The sequence below is a fragment of the Ctenopharyngodon idella genome, chromosome 7, assembly GCF_019924925.1.
Source record: "Ctenopharyngodon idella isolate HZGC_01 chromosome 7, HZGC01, whole genome shotgun sequence".
Taxonomy (NCBI): Eukaryota; Metazoa; Chordata; class Actinopteri; order Cypriniformes; family Xenocyprididae; genus Ctenopharyngodon; species Ctenopharyngodon idella.
In genome coordinates, this window is record NC_067226.1 from 12,032,346 (window position 1) to 12,047,829 (window position 15,484).

General features: G+C 37.8%; 2 protein-coding genes across 11 annotated transcripts in view; one reads left to right on the forward strand and one right to left on the reverse strand.

Annotated features, from left to right (window-relative positions):
* Positions 1-4,452, forward strand: nudt19 (nudix (nucleoside diphosphate linked moiety X)-type motif 19). The gene is made up of 3 exons (XM_051899135.1): positions 1-870; positions 1,230-1,437; positions 1,568-4,452. Exons 1-3 carry the CDS (start codon positions 103-105, stop codon positions 1,798-1,800), a joined length of 1,209 nt encoding a protein of 402 aa, XP_051755095.1. The 5' UTR covers positions 1-102; the 3' UTR covers positions 1,801-4,452.
* The window catches only part of celf1 (cugbp, Elav-like family member 1), a 27,307-nt gene continuing 15,852 nt past the window's right edge, over positions 4,030-15,484 (reverse strand). For 4 of the 10 annotated variants that reach the window (XM_051899124.1, XM_051899134.1, XM_051899132.1 and 1 more), the window contains 11 exons: positions 15,410-15,458; positions 14,592-14,726; positions 13,668-13,747; positions 13,044-13,205; positions 11,649-11,718; positions 11,261-11,431; positions 9,893-10,009; positions 9,360-9,548; positions 8,078-8,221; positions 7,756-7,927; positions 4,030-4,451 (listed from right to left, as the gene is read on the reverse strand). In XM_051899124.1, the coding sequence (XP_051755084.1) occupies positions 7,800-7,927; positions 8,078-8,221; positions 9,360-9,548; positions 9,893-10,009; positions 11,261-11,431; positions 11,649-11,718; positions 13,044-13,205; positions 13,668-13,747; positions 14,592-14,726; positions 15,410-15,458 (1,245 nt within the window). In that variant the 3' untranslated portion in view covers positions 4,030-4,451; positions 7,756-7,799. The remainder of the gene's footprint in view (positions 4,452-7,755; positions 7,928-8,077; positions 8,222-9,359; positions 9,549-9,892; positions 10,010-11,260; positions 11,432-11,648; positions 11,719-13,043; positions 13,206-13,667; positions 13,748-14,591; positions 14,727-15,409; positions 15,459-15,484) is intronic. The other 6 variants (XM_051899126.1, XM_051899129.1, XM_051899128.1 and 3 more) reach the window with 6 other exon arrangements.

Consider the following 15,484-nt stretch of genomic DNA (forward strand, 5'->3'; position numbering starts at 1 on the left):
TATTTTATTATTTTCTCTGTGCTGTCCTTCACGCCATAGTTGACCGAAGCCTAAAGTTTTCGAAAGATATTAGTGTAACTGAACATTTAAGCGGAGGCCAAGATGAACACGGCGCTGAAACACTGGAGAGAGGCGGCGACGGTGATCTTGGCGGCCGGGCTGAGACAAACACAGAGCGCGGACTTTCTTAAAGCAGGTCTGGAAAAAGTCACTGATGTAGCGCACAAATCTGCCTTCGATTATCAAGTGCTACTGCTGAAACGCAGCGGTCACAGCGGGTTCATGCCCAATGCCTACGTGTTTCCCGGGGGTCTGGTGGATTCGTCTGACTTCTCCAGCGAGTGGCAGGAGATCTTTAAAGCCTTCACGGAAGCGCCCAACTATGGCATTGGAGTTGTGAAGCAGCCGCTGGCGACCAGGCCACCCATTTTCGCCACTGACCGAGCGCAGCTGGGATCTCCGATCCCGGGAGATGTAGCTTTCAGGATATGTGCGGTGAGAGAGACGTTTGAGGAGTCAGGTTTGCTCCTCGTGGTTCCCAAACACGAGGAAAACGGGATTCGCGTGCACACAGATGATGCTTATGACAGTGACATCCAGCCAACCCTGACCAGGTTGAGCGGACTGTGGAATAAAGACGTGCTGTCAAAGTGGAGATCTCTGGTTATTGGTAACTCGTCGAATTTTATTAAGATGTGCAGGGAGTTGCAGTGTCTGCCCAACATCTGGGCTCTGCATGAATGGGGGAACTGGCTAACACCCATAGGCGTGCACGGCAAAAAGAGGCGCTACGACACAGCATTTTACATCTGCTGCCTACACGAGACTCCATATACGCTTCACGACGACAAGGAAATCGTTCATTTTAAGGTGCGTTTCGAATGGTATGGTTACAAACGTATATTTAAAATTGTACTAAACGTGTATTTTATCACTTAATGCGTTCGTGACCAATTTGCGTCCAGCTAGCGAAATAACTAAAAAGACTTGAAAAGACTGAAAAGCGTCCACCCGTGACCTCATTAATATTCATAAGGCAAGCGCTCATTCGCCAGCTGTGCCGCGCCCACTTAACGCCGTTCAGCAAGTGGCTAAACGTCACAGAACGTAATTAATATTCATGAACCAGGCCTTTCTCATTGTAGCCTATGTATGTCATTAAGTCTAGGCCTGATGAGTACAACTGATGCTTGACTGTTGGGAAATAACACAACTGCCTTGTCTCTCAGTGGTCCACTCCCTCAGAAGTGCTACACAGCTACAAATCAAAAGAAATTTGGATAGCTCCACCTCAGTTCTACGACCTTGGCCGAATGTGCCATTTTTCAGCTCTTAGAGATCTCCATCGCTTTGCCTGGCAGAGGTCTTTGGAGGGCTGCGAGCAGTGGCTGCCTATTCACCTGGTGTCACCTGACTGCTTTGCAAGTATTTTACCAGGTAATTGCCAAATAATAAATTCCTACAGGTGTCTGCTAAATGTCGCCTTTGATGGGACAAAGGAGTGTTCTGACTAAGGTTCAGTTTTGTGCTTAGATCCTTTTTTCTTCTTCCCTTAACTGATACATAGGGGACGCTCTGTACCCAGAGAATGTGGACACTTCTGGAATGAGTGGTGGCGTGACGAAAATTGAGAAAAGTTTTGAAGAGCTCCAGCAGGACAGTGCAAAGATGCACCGCATTGTCGGTCAGGATCCATATTCAATATCTGTCCATATGAACATCAGACCTAAGTATAACCACCTGCCTCCTCTCTGCGGTGAAGATATGGGTGGCACCTCCAAAAACAGTAGTAAACTCTGACACTTACCTGTCGCTACCCACAGTGGCAGGACTGATGGACATTAAGTCTAGATGAATTTTTAATTAGTTCATTTCTACACACTGATTTAACCCTTGACCTATGCAATGTAGTTTGATTATATGGTCCCTTTAACTTATGTTAAAGAAAATACAAAATGACTACTTTGTTGATGTGATGTCTGTTAATGTATTTTTGAAATTGATCATGAACTCTTTTAAAGAAGATTGTTCTGGTTCTTGACTATATTGTAATACAACACAGTATAGGTCATATTATACAAACAATTTCAAAAAGTTTTCAAGCTTGAATATAGCTATTATCGGCACATTTGTTCTTCATTATTGCAGATGAGATGGTAAAGGGAAACGGTTACTGAACCAGTCTACATCGCTCAGTCAGCTTTGAGTTTGCAGAATACAGGACTCTTAAAAACCTGAAAAGGGTAGTGTACAAATAGTATAATTTTTCTGATTACTTATATGCTAGCCATAGACCAACTAATTACAATGAATTTGACTGTAGCCACTATTGCAAACTTAATATTGGCCAGAATTAACACCCTAGATTTAAATGTTTAAGTACAATGAAAAGTGAATCAAGAATTATTTGATGGAAAAAATAACAAAAACAAAAGCATGTGCATTTCTAGCATTTTTAAATTGAGAAAACAAATGAATTCAGACACAATGTGTGTGAATCTTTTCAAACAGTTTAATCATACATAAACTAAAGATAAACTACCAGATGACTGTTCGTATGTGTCCACTTTGCTAGATTTCTGTAGAGACAGTAGCATGAAATCCTGAACCAACTTAATACAACACACTTGTTTGACATCTAATAAATTCTGCACTCTCTACACTTCCAATGAAAACCACACAACTTGAATGACAAAACGACAAAAAAAAAAAAAAAAAAAAAAAACATCTTCCGTTAAAGGCTGTTTTGTGGAGTTGATTATTTTTGTTTGTGGTTTGGTTATTTTGTACAGGTTGATGTTTGGTCATGGTGTTACAGTCTACATGCTTCTACTTACTGGGACTTACATTGTGAAACAACTTATGAAGTAGAAAAGGCAAAATCTGTACAAATCTTAAATGTTAAATACAATCACTCTGTACCAGTAATGACAAACATCCCACAGGAAATTTTCTCAGAATACATATAAACTCACAAAACAGCAGCTTAAAATCTAAATAGAAAACAACCACCTCAACTCCCAATTAGATTAATCTTTCAGAATACATCTTAAAAAAAAAAAGAAAAAAAAAAAAAATATTGTAGCTCTTCATCCATGGAGACATGTTGGACATTAGAGGGTTGCCTCCCAAACTAAAGGTTTAGGGGGCAAAGCTGCAGTTGAGCTCTACCAATCAGTCCAGAATTCCAGAACTTCACAACTTGTACAGATGCCAGTATAGGGAAAAAAAAAAAAAAAAAAAAAAAATGCCTGCAAGCTGAGTGTAAAACAGACCAACTGTATGGTTATAACAAATTATTAACTGAACAACATCTTAAGAAGAGCATGTGTTTTTGCTGTTGTAGGCACAATCATTTATATCTAAGGACTCATTTAAAAACCACTTCAATTTGTGTAACAAGTTTACATTAAAATCTCACTTTAACCCATAACCTAAACACACATTGTATTGTTTTTTTTAAATCATAAACCATCAAAATGAGACCACATGTCATTGTAGCAGGAGCCATGAACATGATGTGAATCATACTGCAAATGTAACCAACAGCAACATGCAAAACTTTTGGCACCACTTTATTCATCTTGACTTTTTGAAACAGAACTAGATCACATTTTGCTGAGGATTTCAGTGCACTTACAAAACAAACAAAAAAAAAAAAAAAACATGCATGCTTAATATTTACCTGTGACAAGAAATTCAACTCTGCTCATTCTATGCATTATTTCAGACTAATCCTGATTTTCACACAATAAGGAAATGAAAAACATGTGCCTATGTTGGCTCGACACACAAAGAAGAAAAAGGCAATTCAAGTGTCTATTGTAATGTCACTCTGTTAATAAAAACTCCCAAAATTACATCATGCCAACTAACCTAACACAAAATTACAAAGTTTATCCTCAATTTCAGCAAAATGTGACGAAAACATCCTCTAAAAGGTTTAGAACTAACAAGTGAGAGAAAGGGAAACACACCCACACTTGAACACACAAAAGTGATTCTATAAACTGAATGGCTGCTTTGAGGAAAAAAAAAAAAAAAAAAAAAAAAATACAATTAGAAGCGCTAGGAAGACTGCTTAAAACAATAAAAATCGATAAAGAAAAATCTGAAAAATTAAACAATGAAAATTAAAAGCTTCTGCAAAAATCTAGTGGTTATGTTTGTACGTTCTAGAAAAATAGACTCTTTGCTCTGAACAATTTTCATGAAACTTTTTACACTTTTAGCAGTCTTTCTAACGCTCCCTATTGGCAGCACAAATGACAGAAATGAACATCACACAAAGAAACAAACAATAAGTAATCAATAAGCGTCAAAAGTTAACAAAAAGGTCAAGTGTGAAATTTCAAGCGTCAGAGAAGCGAAGAGGACAACGGACTGGACGATGAACTTTTGACGTCACATCGACATGCTAGGCAAACGATGACAAACGGGCACGAAGATATCTAGAACAAAAACAAAAAAAACGAATAACAAACCTAGGTTAAAGCACAACGGAAAAAGGAGAAGGGATGAAAAAGAAAATCATGAATGATTATTTTTACATGGGGGGGGGGGGGGGGGGGGCTTTCAAAGATGCACATGATCTAAACACAAAACATTGAATGCAACACAGGAAACAATGAAGAAAAGTGGGAAGAAAGAGGGAAAGGTAAGCACCATGCCAATAGTGAACAAAGGGAATAACATTAAACAACAACATCAAGAGAACACAACCTGCCTACTACAGCTACGACAACAACATTTGAACTCAAATGAAAATGTTCAACTTCTCACAACCACATTTTGATTTTAGACCAAGGGAAAGAGAGAGAAACGAACAGAAAAATTGTGCTTCAATGTTTCAGCTCTTTCAGTGAAAGTCTTTTTATTTTGTGCTTCAACTTTGAATTGTGTGGGACTGTGGAATAATGCATATTTGGAGCTGCTCATATTGGTTCTTATTCACAAAACACCTGCCATGGGTAACACAAATTTGGCTACATTGAACTCTGTGAAGGACAACAACATGATGGGACACAGAGCGAGTAACAGAGTATCATCGTTAAACGTGTACACAAATTTAAGACTTGATGTGTTTGGCACATATGTGGAACTACTCTGCACCTGTGAGCTCTTTTAAGGCGCACAAGTCTGCAGACCTTTACACAAACGCCAGTCAACCTGCTCTGGATAAAAGAAACAAAACTATGAAAAGATTCTGTCTAACAAACAAAAATCCCTGCCTAGAACAAGTTCACAAGAATCTTTGGATTGTTCAAAATGGTGATTCGTGATGCAACTTGGACATGTCTGAGGCCTTCGCATTTTTCTTCCACTAAATGGTTTTTGTATTTAGTTTTTGCATGTAAATCACGTGTTTATTTGAACAGAGGCACAGATCAGGGAGCGGGCATTCCCTGCACTAGCATCTAAACGCTTTAAAAGGGGCTTCACACTTGAGTTCAGTCTAAAGCGTCTCTAACTTATCAAACTAACTAAAAGGCATACAGACCGGCATATCTGTACAAGTCGCAATAGTGGCACACATTTCCTCACCTGGATTGAGAAGTGTGTCCGTACTTGACGATAATAGAAAGATTGTGAGGTTAACAAGAATTGGCTTATTTGCAATTAAATCAGTGAAAATAAAAAGCACCATTAATAAATACAAGCATGTCAAACTGTTGATGACAATAGTGAGGTAAACGTCAAAAAAAAAAAAAAAAAAAAAAAGGTCTAATACAATTTTTACTAATTGCAATTCCAAGCTCAAGTTATGCTGTGAGGAAATAAATGAATGACTTTTGATTAAAGCACATTTCAGCATTCGTCATTGCACATGTAAATGTACTTAGTTTAGAGATATTACACTGAGTGAATAAGAACTTAAGACTGAACCATGGATCTGCTTCAGACTTAAAAAAAAAAAAAAAAATTATATTTTTTTTTACTAAACAGACGACACTACAACTAGTGAAAAGGGCCACACATCAGTCGTTTAAACAATCAGTGAATGTATCCACAAAACTTCACATAAGGATTCTACAAAAACACTGTTGAATCTTTTGAGTGATTTTTTTTAAACAACCGTTTTAATTCAGAGAAATTATTTAGGCAATATTATAAAACCTCTATAAAAATAGAAAAGGCATAATAGGTTAAGTAATATACACTATCTGGATAATGTTTTCTTCTCAATTTCCATAAAAACAATCTTCTCACCTAACGACCCTGCAGGACTCAGATTGGCATTAACATTTGATTACGTTTGAACACTTATTTACTGCCATTATCAACTAAAGCAAGCTGTATGGAGTAACTCGAATACACGGTCACAAGGTCAACTTTGAGTCTGATGAGTCTCGATATACCAGGGTACAAGAGGCCACCTGCATAAAAATAAAATACTTCTTGAACTCTCCCCACAAAATGTTGGGAAACTAACTTTCAAAAAGTTAAATTATTCGGACAATTAAGTGGCCTTAAATTCAGCACTTGTAAACTTCCTTCGTTCTGTTCTTGGCAATATCATCTCTCACGGTTTTCCAGATTGCAAATATTGCTAAACGCTTCAAGACCAACCTCTTGAACTGAGGTGTAGGATAATGTATCAAATGACCATCAAAATAAAAGTCATGTTGTAGATTGTGTCTTTGCTCAAAAAGTCTATACAAATGCCATTTAAAACCATATGTGCTACCATGTGATTCTTCAGCAACTTCCAAAGAATAAAAATAATAATCATCGTGGGTCAAAAAGAAACATTTTGCTTTTGTTTGAGGCTTTTAAGAAAGGATTCATGAACTGAAATGAAGCACTCCATCACTTATTTCATCATCCAGGTATTTTCATGTGCCAGGCGAGTAGAATAATGGGCAAGTAGTTTTGGTCTGACAGAATGGTGAGAATGTCCTGAGAGTAAGTGTAGCATCTCCAGCAAACTAGCAATACTGAATGAACCAGCATGTGATATAATACCCTTGCTTAGTGTTTGTCTTTTTAGAATGTAAAAATATGAATGTGAATAAAAACAAGCAAAAAGCATCATCATTACTGTTGTTAGCTGAGCCCTCCAACAGAATACATAAAACAGACTTTGAAGCAATGTTACATCACCCTCATTGTGAAGACACAGATACATTAAAAAATAAATAAATAAATTAGTGAAATAAATAAATGAATTAAATAAAAAGGCATCCATGAAAACAGAGTCTAGTGGAGTGCAGCCTGAACTTCCAGATGCTCAAAACAATATTCAGGTGACTGACTGATTATCTTTTGCACCGATGCAGCAAGCCTCCTTCATTTTCTAGAAAGGCAGCATTGTAGGAGGCATCAGCATTACACCGTCCGAATGTACTATAAGAGTCTAGTGTAAACACAGGAGAACATCTACAGGGGCCAGACCGTGGTGATAAACAGTCTAAGGGACTGAAAGCAGTCACGCAGGCTGGCTTTCATTGTGCAACATCCTTTGACGCAAGATTTATACACAGCAAACTTGTAATATGGCACAAAAAAAAGACTTGAGGGAAAACAGAAGATCAACAAAACAATTAGATATATAAATGTGAAAAAAAAAAAAAAAAAAAAAACTCATTTCTCCTTGGAACAAATTCATAATGTTAACAATTTGCATGTTGTCTTTGTTTTTAAGGTTAAGAGACAAGATATGTAGGAAAGGCCAGAGAAGTAAAAGGATTAGGAAAGGCAGGTGTTAAGGGTGGATGGGGTCATTATAACTTTCCAACGTCACACTCCACTTACCAGAAAAACATTTTCAAACCAAGTCCATTTGAGAGTAAAAGCACTCAGTATGGCTTGCTGTCATTTTTGGATCGTTTAAGTTGCACCTTCAGCCGCTTCATTCCAATCTGAAAACCGTTCATTGACTGAATGGCCGCCTGGGACGAAACTGGATTGTCGTAACTTACAAAACCTAAAGAGAAAAAAAAAAAAACGGGGGGAAAATGTACAGAATCGGACTATAGTTACCCACAGCTCTGAATATACATTTAAGGATTGTTTCTCATGTCTGAACTCAAAAATCAAGGCAAGCACAGTGTTTCTGGAACAGGCCTCGACTCACCAAAACACTTGCTAAGGTTGGTCTGTTTGTCAATGAAGACCTTGGCAGAGATAACATTGCCGAAAGGCATAAACATCTGAAGCAAATCCTGATCACCAAACTCCTGTGGCAGATGGTAGATGAACAAGTTTGCTCCTTCGGGGCCTTTAGAAAGACAGAAAGAGAAAGAAATAAAAGATAACTTTTGACTGCCTAGCAACCTTTTTATTTCTAATGAAGGTTCAACATTTATTCTCCTTGCCTAGATAAAAGAATAATCTGTTAAATACAACTCAAGCATGCTGCCGATTACCACAGAAAAGAGACGTCCCCCAACTTGATAAAACTATCTGACTGGAGGGTTTGCATTTTGCTATAGCATTTTAATTGAATTCAGTATAAAACATGTTTATTGTTTGATTTGTACAGTTGCATAAATTGCTCTTTTGAAGTGGGAAAACATTTATACGTGAATGAAGGTCTGTTTGTGTGTTACTGCCGTAACTACCATGGGCAATTTTTTGCTCCAGATTGAAATTAATTACAAATCTTATTACAGACTTGAAATTATAGTTGTGACTAAATTGCCTAAAATATATATAAATAAAAATAATAATAAAAAGGATTATAAAATATCTGGCCTTGCCAAACTAACAGCAGGTAAAATATGTCTGTTGTTTTAGGTCTTATATACTAACATTCACTCAGATTTGTTTTAAACAAATTAATACATTTATTCAGCAATTAATCAGCATTAAATTCATCAAATGTGACTTTTACTAAAAATTTCTATTTCAAATAAATCCATTCAAACTTTCTATTCAACAACGAATACTGAAAAAAAAAAAAATGCATCCTGGTTTCTACAAATATAGAAACTGTTTGTTTTCAACATTGATAATAATTGGTAATGTAAAATACCAGCATAGAAAAGCATGCCACATATAATTCAAACAGGCTTGAAGTTGTATTTAACCCAGAAAGCTCCTTGAATTCATTGGCAGAGAGCTGCTGGTATGGATCTCCACGTACTTTTAAACAAACCAAAATGTAGAAAATGGACATTGTGGAGAGTGATTATGATCTCTTACCCGCGCTCTGATTGGGACTTGCTGTTGCAGCATATTTAAAACAAGAATGAATCCTTAAGATGGTGATCACAAGAACCACATCAACACACACCCACACACACTGAAAAGCATCACAGGCCAACACATACCCTAAGAGCTGACCCTGCTAGCATAAACTAGCAGTTTTTCCCCCAAACAGCTGCTCAAAGGTGATCAGACCTCCATGTACTCACCTTCTTTCTGACTGCCAGCGGCACTAACGTTCTGCTGAGACAGTAAACTCTGACTGTAGAGGCTAGGCAGAGCGGCAGCGGCATACTGTTGGATCCCAGAATAGGCTGCCTGAGTCAGAGCCTCCATAGTGCTGCCCGAGCCGTTAGAGAGACCTCCACTGCCTAGACCACCATTCAGAGCAGCCATGCCTGTGCAGACAGAACACAAGTGGTCAGTGCTAAACACCAGTGTAAATGGGGTCCTAAATGTTTTGTAAATAGATGACTCAAGCCACATTCAAAAGAACTTCAAAATACATAAGACCACATCATATTGATACTGTAAACACTAACGCATCATGCGTTTCTGAAAATAGCGAAGGATTAAACGTATGTAGAAGCAACTTTGTGCACTCTTTTTTGGTGATATGTCTCAGTGTCTTGTGATCACATCACCTGCGATGAATTTTAATAACTTGGGTAAACAGGATCTTTAGCAGCACCACCTGACCGCATACAAAAAGCAAAAACAATGAACGTTTCTTCTTCCTTACTTGCTAGGGAGCTCATGTTGAGACCTGCTCCAGCGCCCGCAGCAAGAGACTGAAGAGCACCTAAAGACGCCATGGGGTTCACAGAAGAACTAGTACTGGAGGTGGGTGAGGAACCTGCTGTGAGGAGGAGAGAAAACAAGAACCAGGTCTGACACATTTTTCTAAGCCATCAGACAGTTTGCCAATTCACAATTAACATAGTCTCATTTGCTTTACATGTCTGTGTAATGAGAGTGAGAAGAAACAGCAGACAGCAATGAAAGCAGTCAGCAATGAAAGCAGTCATGTATTTCAGAGTGCAAAATGAAAAGTTAAATCACAAAGACGGCACTATGAAGCAAATGATGGGAATTATTAAGAGACTGATGCATGGATAGCAAGAGATGTTTAAATATTACAGTTGTTTAGGTTTGGAGAAATTGCAACACTTTAGGTTCAATTTGTTAACATTAGCTGTCAATAACAATGAACAATTCCTTAACCAAGATTAATAAATGCTGTAAATGTACATTTCTACTTATGCAAATAACATCAAGCATAAACTAACATTAGTTCATGGAGTATGAACGAACATAAATTAACAACGAAAAACAGTATATTTAAAATTCAACATTAACCTAAATTAATAAAAGTTACACTTTTATTGTAACTTTTGACCCTCTTCAGCTAATGCTGGGTACACACAAGATAATTGGGCTGATTTTGGGCCGATTGCTCCCCTTCCCAATCCTAGGTAATGTCCCGATTATCTTGATGGTTCTACAGATTATCTTATCAGATTTTCCTGTGGTGGGAGGTGTGTTAAGACTGACTGAATCTGCTCGGAAGAATGTCGTAAGCGCCCCGATTGCGAATCGTAAATATTCAACATGTTGAATATTTACGATCAGAAATCCTGATGTGTGGGGGGAACCTTGAGAACAAATCTCCAGAGCATGTGCGCATTATCACGTGAAACAATATCCAATCAGAAAGCGAGCTGACAGAAGACAGAAGCATAACAAACGCAGTCATGGCACAGAACAAAGTAAAGACCATGTTTTGTGGTCTCTCACATTTTGAAAATCTTATAAGATTTTAAAAATCTTTTAGTGTGTACCCAGCATAAGATGGAAATTGGATTTATGATGTACCTTTCTTTAACATTTATGATGTTCATTTAAAAAAAAATTATAGTATAGCTTTAATAAATGAAATCAATTATTATAATAATAAAGAAGGTAAAAAGTTTAACTAAAGCAAACATTTTGAACTTTGTAAAGTGAAATTTGCTATTGGTCAGAAAACTTACGCCGAGCAATTCTATTTCACAGACAGATAAGAAGCAAAGTTAAGGACAGGAGGAGGAGATTAAAAAGCGGGACCAACCCTTGTAGGCGTCCCAGGCAGATTGAGCGTGCTGTCCGGAGGGCGTACCTGAGCTGGTGAGGACGCTGAGAGGGGAGCTGGAGGTGGTCAGAGCACTGCTACCTGTAGGTGTGGCCTGTGTAGCACTCGCTGCTGCTGCTAATGCAGCCAGATTCTGCATGGCATTCAGACCTGCCGCAGATCACAGACCATCCATAATATCAAGATTTCAAGAACTACACACACCACACACTTCATTCTCACCAACATTCACATGCACAACCTCCTTTTATCGTCCTAAAGCTAATAGGCAGTCAGAACCGATGATTTTATAGGTTTGCAATACAACTGAGTAACTAACTATCATTTCTATCGGGTCTGAGTGAAGCGAAGCCCGTCAGACTCTCACCTGACATTGGATGGAGATTGTTGAGCGCATTTCCAGAGGATGCAGACTGCTGTAGAAGCTGCAAATAAAGCTAGACATTACATCAAAACAGAGAACAGAGAGAGTCAGGACTGCATCCAGGACTGTGATGGAGAGGAGAGGAGAGGAGAGGAGAGGAGAGGAGAGGAGAGGAGAGGAGAGGAGAGGAGAGGAGAGGAGAGGAGAGGAGAGGAGAGGAGAGGAGAGGAGAGGAGAGGAGGATAAATCAGGCAACAAGGCAAAATAAATACAAGCAGGAGCACGTGTGGACAAGACAAACAAAAAGGATTGAAATGTGGACATTCAAGAGTTATAAAGAAATTATAAGGGGACTGAAAAGAATTAGAAGGGGGTAAAGATTAAGATAGAAGAAGTTTTCACAGCACACCCATGGAGCAGCACTAACACATTCAAACAGGGCTACACATCTATGTTGGCACACAAGGAAACAACCAATTAAATCGTAACTTTAGGAGCTTTGGGAGTAATCATAGACAATCAGGATTTTGAGAAGCCAAATTAAATGCAGCTAAATATTGGCCAAACACAGACCTGCAGCCCATGTGCTTAAACACAGCAGAAAAACACAGCAACCTTTTTAAAGCAAATTGGATTCTTTGATTACAAGGCTCTCATAGAATCTAACCTGATCACTACAGATGCAAATAATAATCCATTATAGTTTGGGTAAATCAAAATACATTTTGGATAGAGCTAGGGGTGTCGCAATATACCGGCATTGTTAATAGTGAAATTTATTTATTAAAAAAAATAAAATAATTCAAATATTGATATGTTAATACCACACCTATGATAATATCGTAATTAATCCAGAAATCTGGTTGACACTCCAACATAGGAGGTGGCAGTATTGCACCTTAACACCTGACCTGTCATAAAACAGGAAGAAAAAAAAAAATAATAGTTGACGACGCCGTGTAGCTACTACTGCCGCACAAAATAATGTCAAGAGGAGACGACAGACGAAAGTGAGATGCTCTACCTGCACCAAAGAAAAGTGAGCTCATTAGTGTGAGAGGTTTTTGGATTTTTAGGAGTTTTTGGGTACACAAAACAAACCAAGTTAAAGACTAATTTGACTGATAGGATTATTTGTTATTTCTTTCAAAAATTTCTATAGATGTTGTGATGATAATGTTATTGTGAATTATTTTGGCTATGATAATCATTTAGTAAAACTGATATTGTGACAGCCCTAGATGGAGCAAAGACCAGCTCTCCTGTACTAAACATAAATGTTTTCATTCTGCATGTGCTTCACGTAGTTTATGCAGTGCAGTTTGCATGTTTTAAAGAGTCCTCAACAGTGGCGCGGTTTCTACGTGCATCGCAACAGGATATGTCCTGTGTACTCACTGCAAGGTACTGTGGCCCCAGTGAGTTCAGTCCTGTAAGGTTTCCCCACATGGAGGCAGCATTGAGCTGTTGCATCTGTTGCTGCAGCTGCTGGGTGATACGTTTCTGTTCTTTATCCTTCTGCGTGTCTGCAAACTTCACCACAATGGGAGAAGAACAGCCCTGAAGGGACACATGCAAACAGAAATTAAAATGCAGCATAGAATTTAATTTACAAAACAAATAAAAAGGGAAAGTGACCAATAAAACCAAAAGTATGAGTGAACAGCAAGTTATTGTGTGTTAAAGCAGCATCTCAGCCTTTCATAATACACTTCTGTTCAGCTTTGGGACAGTATGATTTTTTTTCTCTTTTGTAAGAAATTAATACTTTTGATCAATTTGCATTTATAAATGTTACAAAATAATTTTGTTTCAAATAAATGCTGTTCTTTTAAACTATTCAAACAACCCTGAAAAAAAAAAAAAAAAAATCTTTCCGACCCCAAACTTCTCAATGGCAGTAACTTATAGTTTGGTAAAAACAATACTTTGCTGTATACTATGCATTGGGGCATAGGCATTTATCTCTCAAGCACAGAAATATCAAGCTGAAATGCAGAAATTGCATGAGTGTGTGTTTACCTCCATGGTCTGTGACTGGTGCATTGATTTGATGGCAGACTGGGCCATCTGTCTCGCTGTGAATGTGACGAAGGCACAGCCTGTGGACACAGATTTGACAAGTATGAAAGTAGTCCTTTTGTGATCACCAACTTCAGTGTTTAAACCATAAACATAAATCCATAAACTAGAAGTACTCGTGAAACAATCATGCAGAAACACCTCCTCATCAAAAACAGGCCCGATTCAGGCCTGGTCTCTTTGGAAAAACGGTTCGAGGACTGCTGAGTCAAAATGGGTTGTGCCTATTACTTATGCAGTTCCCATGGTAATGGACAGCAAGTTTACTCAAGCCAATTCTAAAATAAATAGCGTGTGCCTGAATGTGTGTTATGTTCCCTTGGTTACACTTTGGTTAACTTAATCAAGTTATTTTCTACGTCACAGGTAAATGACAGCTAGAAAATTGAAGAATAAGTGGACAAGGCAAAAAAAAAAAAAAAAAAAAAAAAAATCCCAACTGGATGGTTGATCAAAGCGACCATGTATATATTCTCAATTTGTTGGTTATATAACCTCTCATATCAGTTGCCACATTGAGTTTGGCTTAAATGAAGCCATTTTCATTTGGGCCGACAGGGGTCAATTGAGTCTCATTTTTCTCTGATGGGTTGTGTCTGCAACTATTAGTTACGCATAACACTACCTCCTCGAAATAACTTAAATGAGAGAAGGCAGAGTGACTGATGAAGATGTTTATTAGTGTGCTACCAGTGCACTGAAGGAAAGACTGCAGAGGTTAAATTCATGTGTGTATGTGCTACAAGTCAAAACATTCACAGTACTGCCTCTATTCTCTTTTTTTTTCCGGGTCACATGATGGGTGTATAATTTCCTTTGGCTGTTGATAGTGACAATATAACATGCGCTTAAGAGAGTTCTTACCGCGGCTCAGTCCGTCAGGGCCTCTAAGTATACGGCACTCCTCAATTTGACCATATGGAGAAAACATGAGCCTTATGTCATTCTCATTACACTTCTTTGAAATCATTCCAACAAACAGCTTTCTATCTTCTACCGCTGAAACACAAGAAAAATGTGTTATGGCAGCACTACCTCTGCACAGCTGTTCAACATTTCCTCAAGCAATACACTCCTGTTCAAATGTTTGGGTCCGGTAATAATTTGTAATGTTTTGAAAGTAGTCTCTTATGTTCACCAAGAACACATTTATTTAACTGAAAATACAGTAACAATAATATTGTGAAATATTATTTCAAATCAAAGTAAGTTTGGCAAAGCAGAATTTATCACTAATATGATCCTTCACAAAGAGTGTTGCCAATTTAGCAATTTTGTCACTAGATTTAGGTGACTTCCCCGCCCCTTGAGACTTTTTTTCAAAAGTTTAGGGACAAATCTAGCAACTTCTTGGATAAACCTTATCTAGATTCTTATTTTGCCCACTGATCTATATTCATATTTATATAGATCAATGAATTTGCCATTATGATGTTAACTAGTGATATTTAGCTACCAGTTTTAGCTACTTTCAATTGAAAGCAGTTGGCAACACTGTTCACAAACCATTCTAATTTACTAATTTGGTGCTCAAGAAAATGTATCAAACATTGAACAGTTGTTGCCACTTAATTTTTGTGAAACTGTGATACATCTCTTTCGGGATTCTTTGACTGAACCTAAAATTTTGAACAAAGGTGTATATGAATGTTGTAATACTGTAGTAAACTCATGTCACTCACCATTGTTTTTTTCACTGTCTGCAGGCTTCATCTGTATGGGATGATGCATCTGTACAGAAAAAAAAAAAAAAAAAG

What these genes read in the sequence shown, in the direction of transcription:
- nudt19 (XM_051899135.1), top strand. Translation starts at nt 103, where the DNA reads ATGAACACGGCGCTGAAACACTGGAGAGAGGCGGCGACGGTGATCTTG. An exon ending in AGGAAATCGTTCATTTTAAG is followed by an intron (nt 871 to 1,229) that starts GTGCGTTTCGAA and finishes CTTGTCTCTCAG; the next exon opens with TGGTCCACTCCCTCAGAAGT. An exon ending in CTTTGCAAGTATTTTACCAG is followed by an intron (nt 1,438 to 1,567) that starts GTAATTGCCAAA and finishes ACTGATACATAG; the next exon opens with GGGACGCTCTGTACCCAGAG.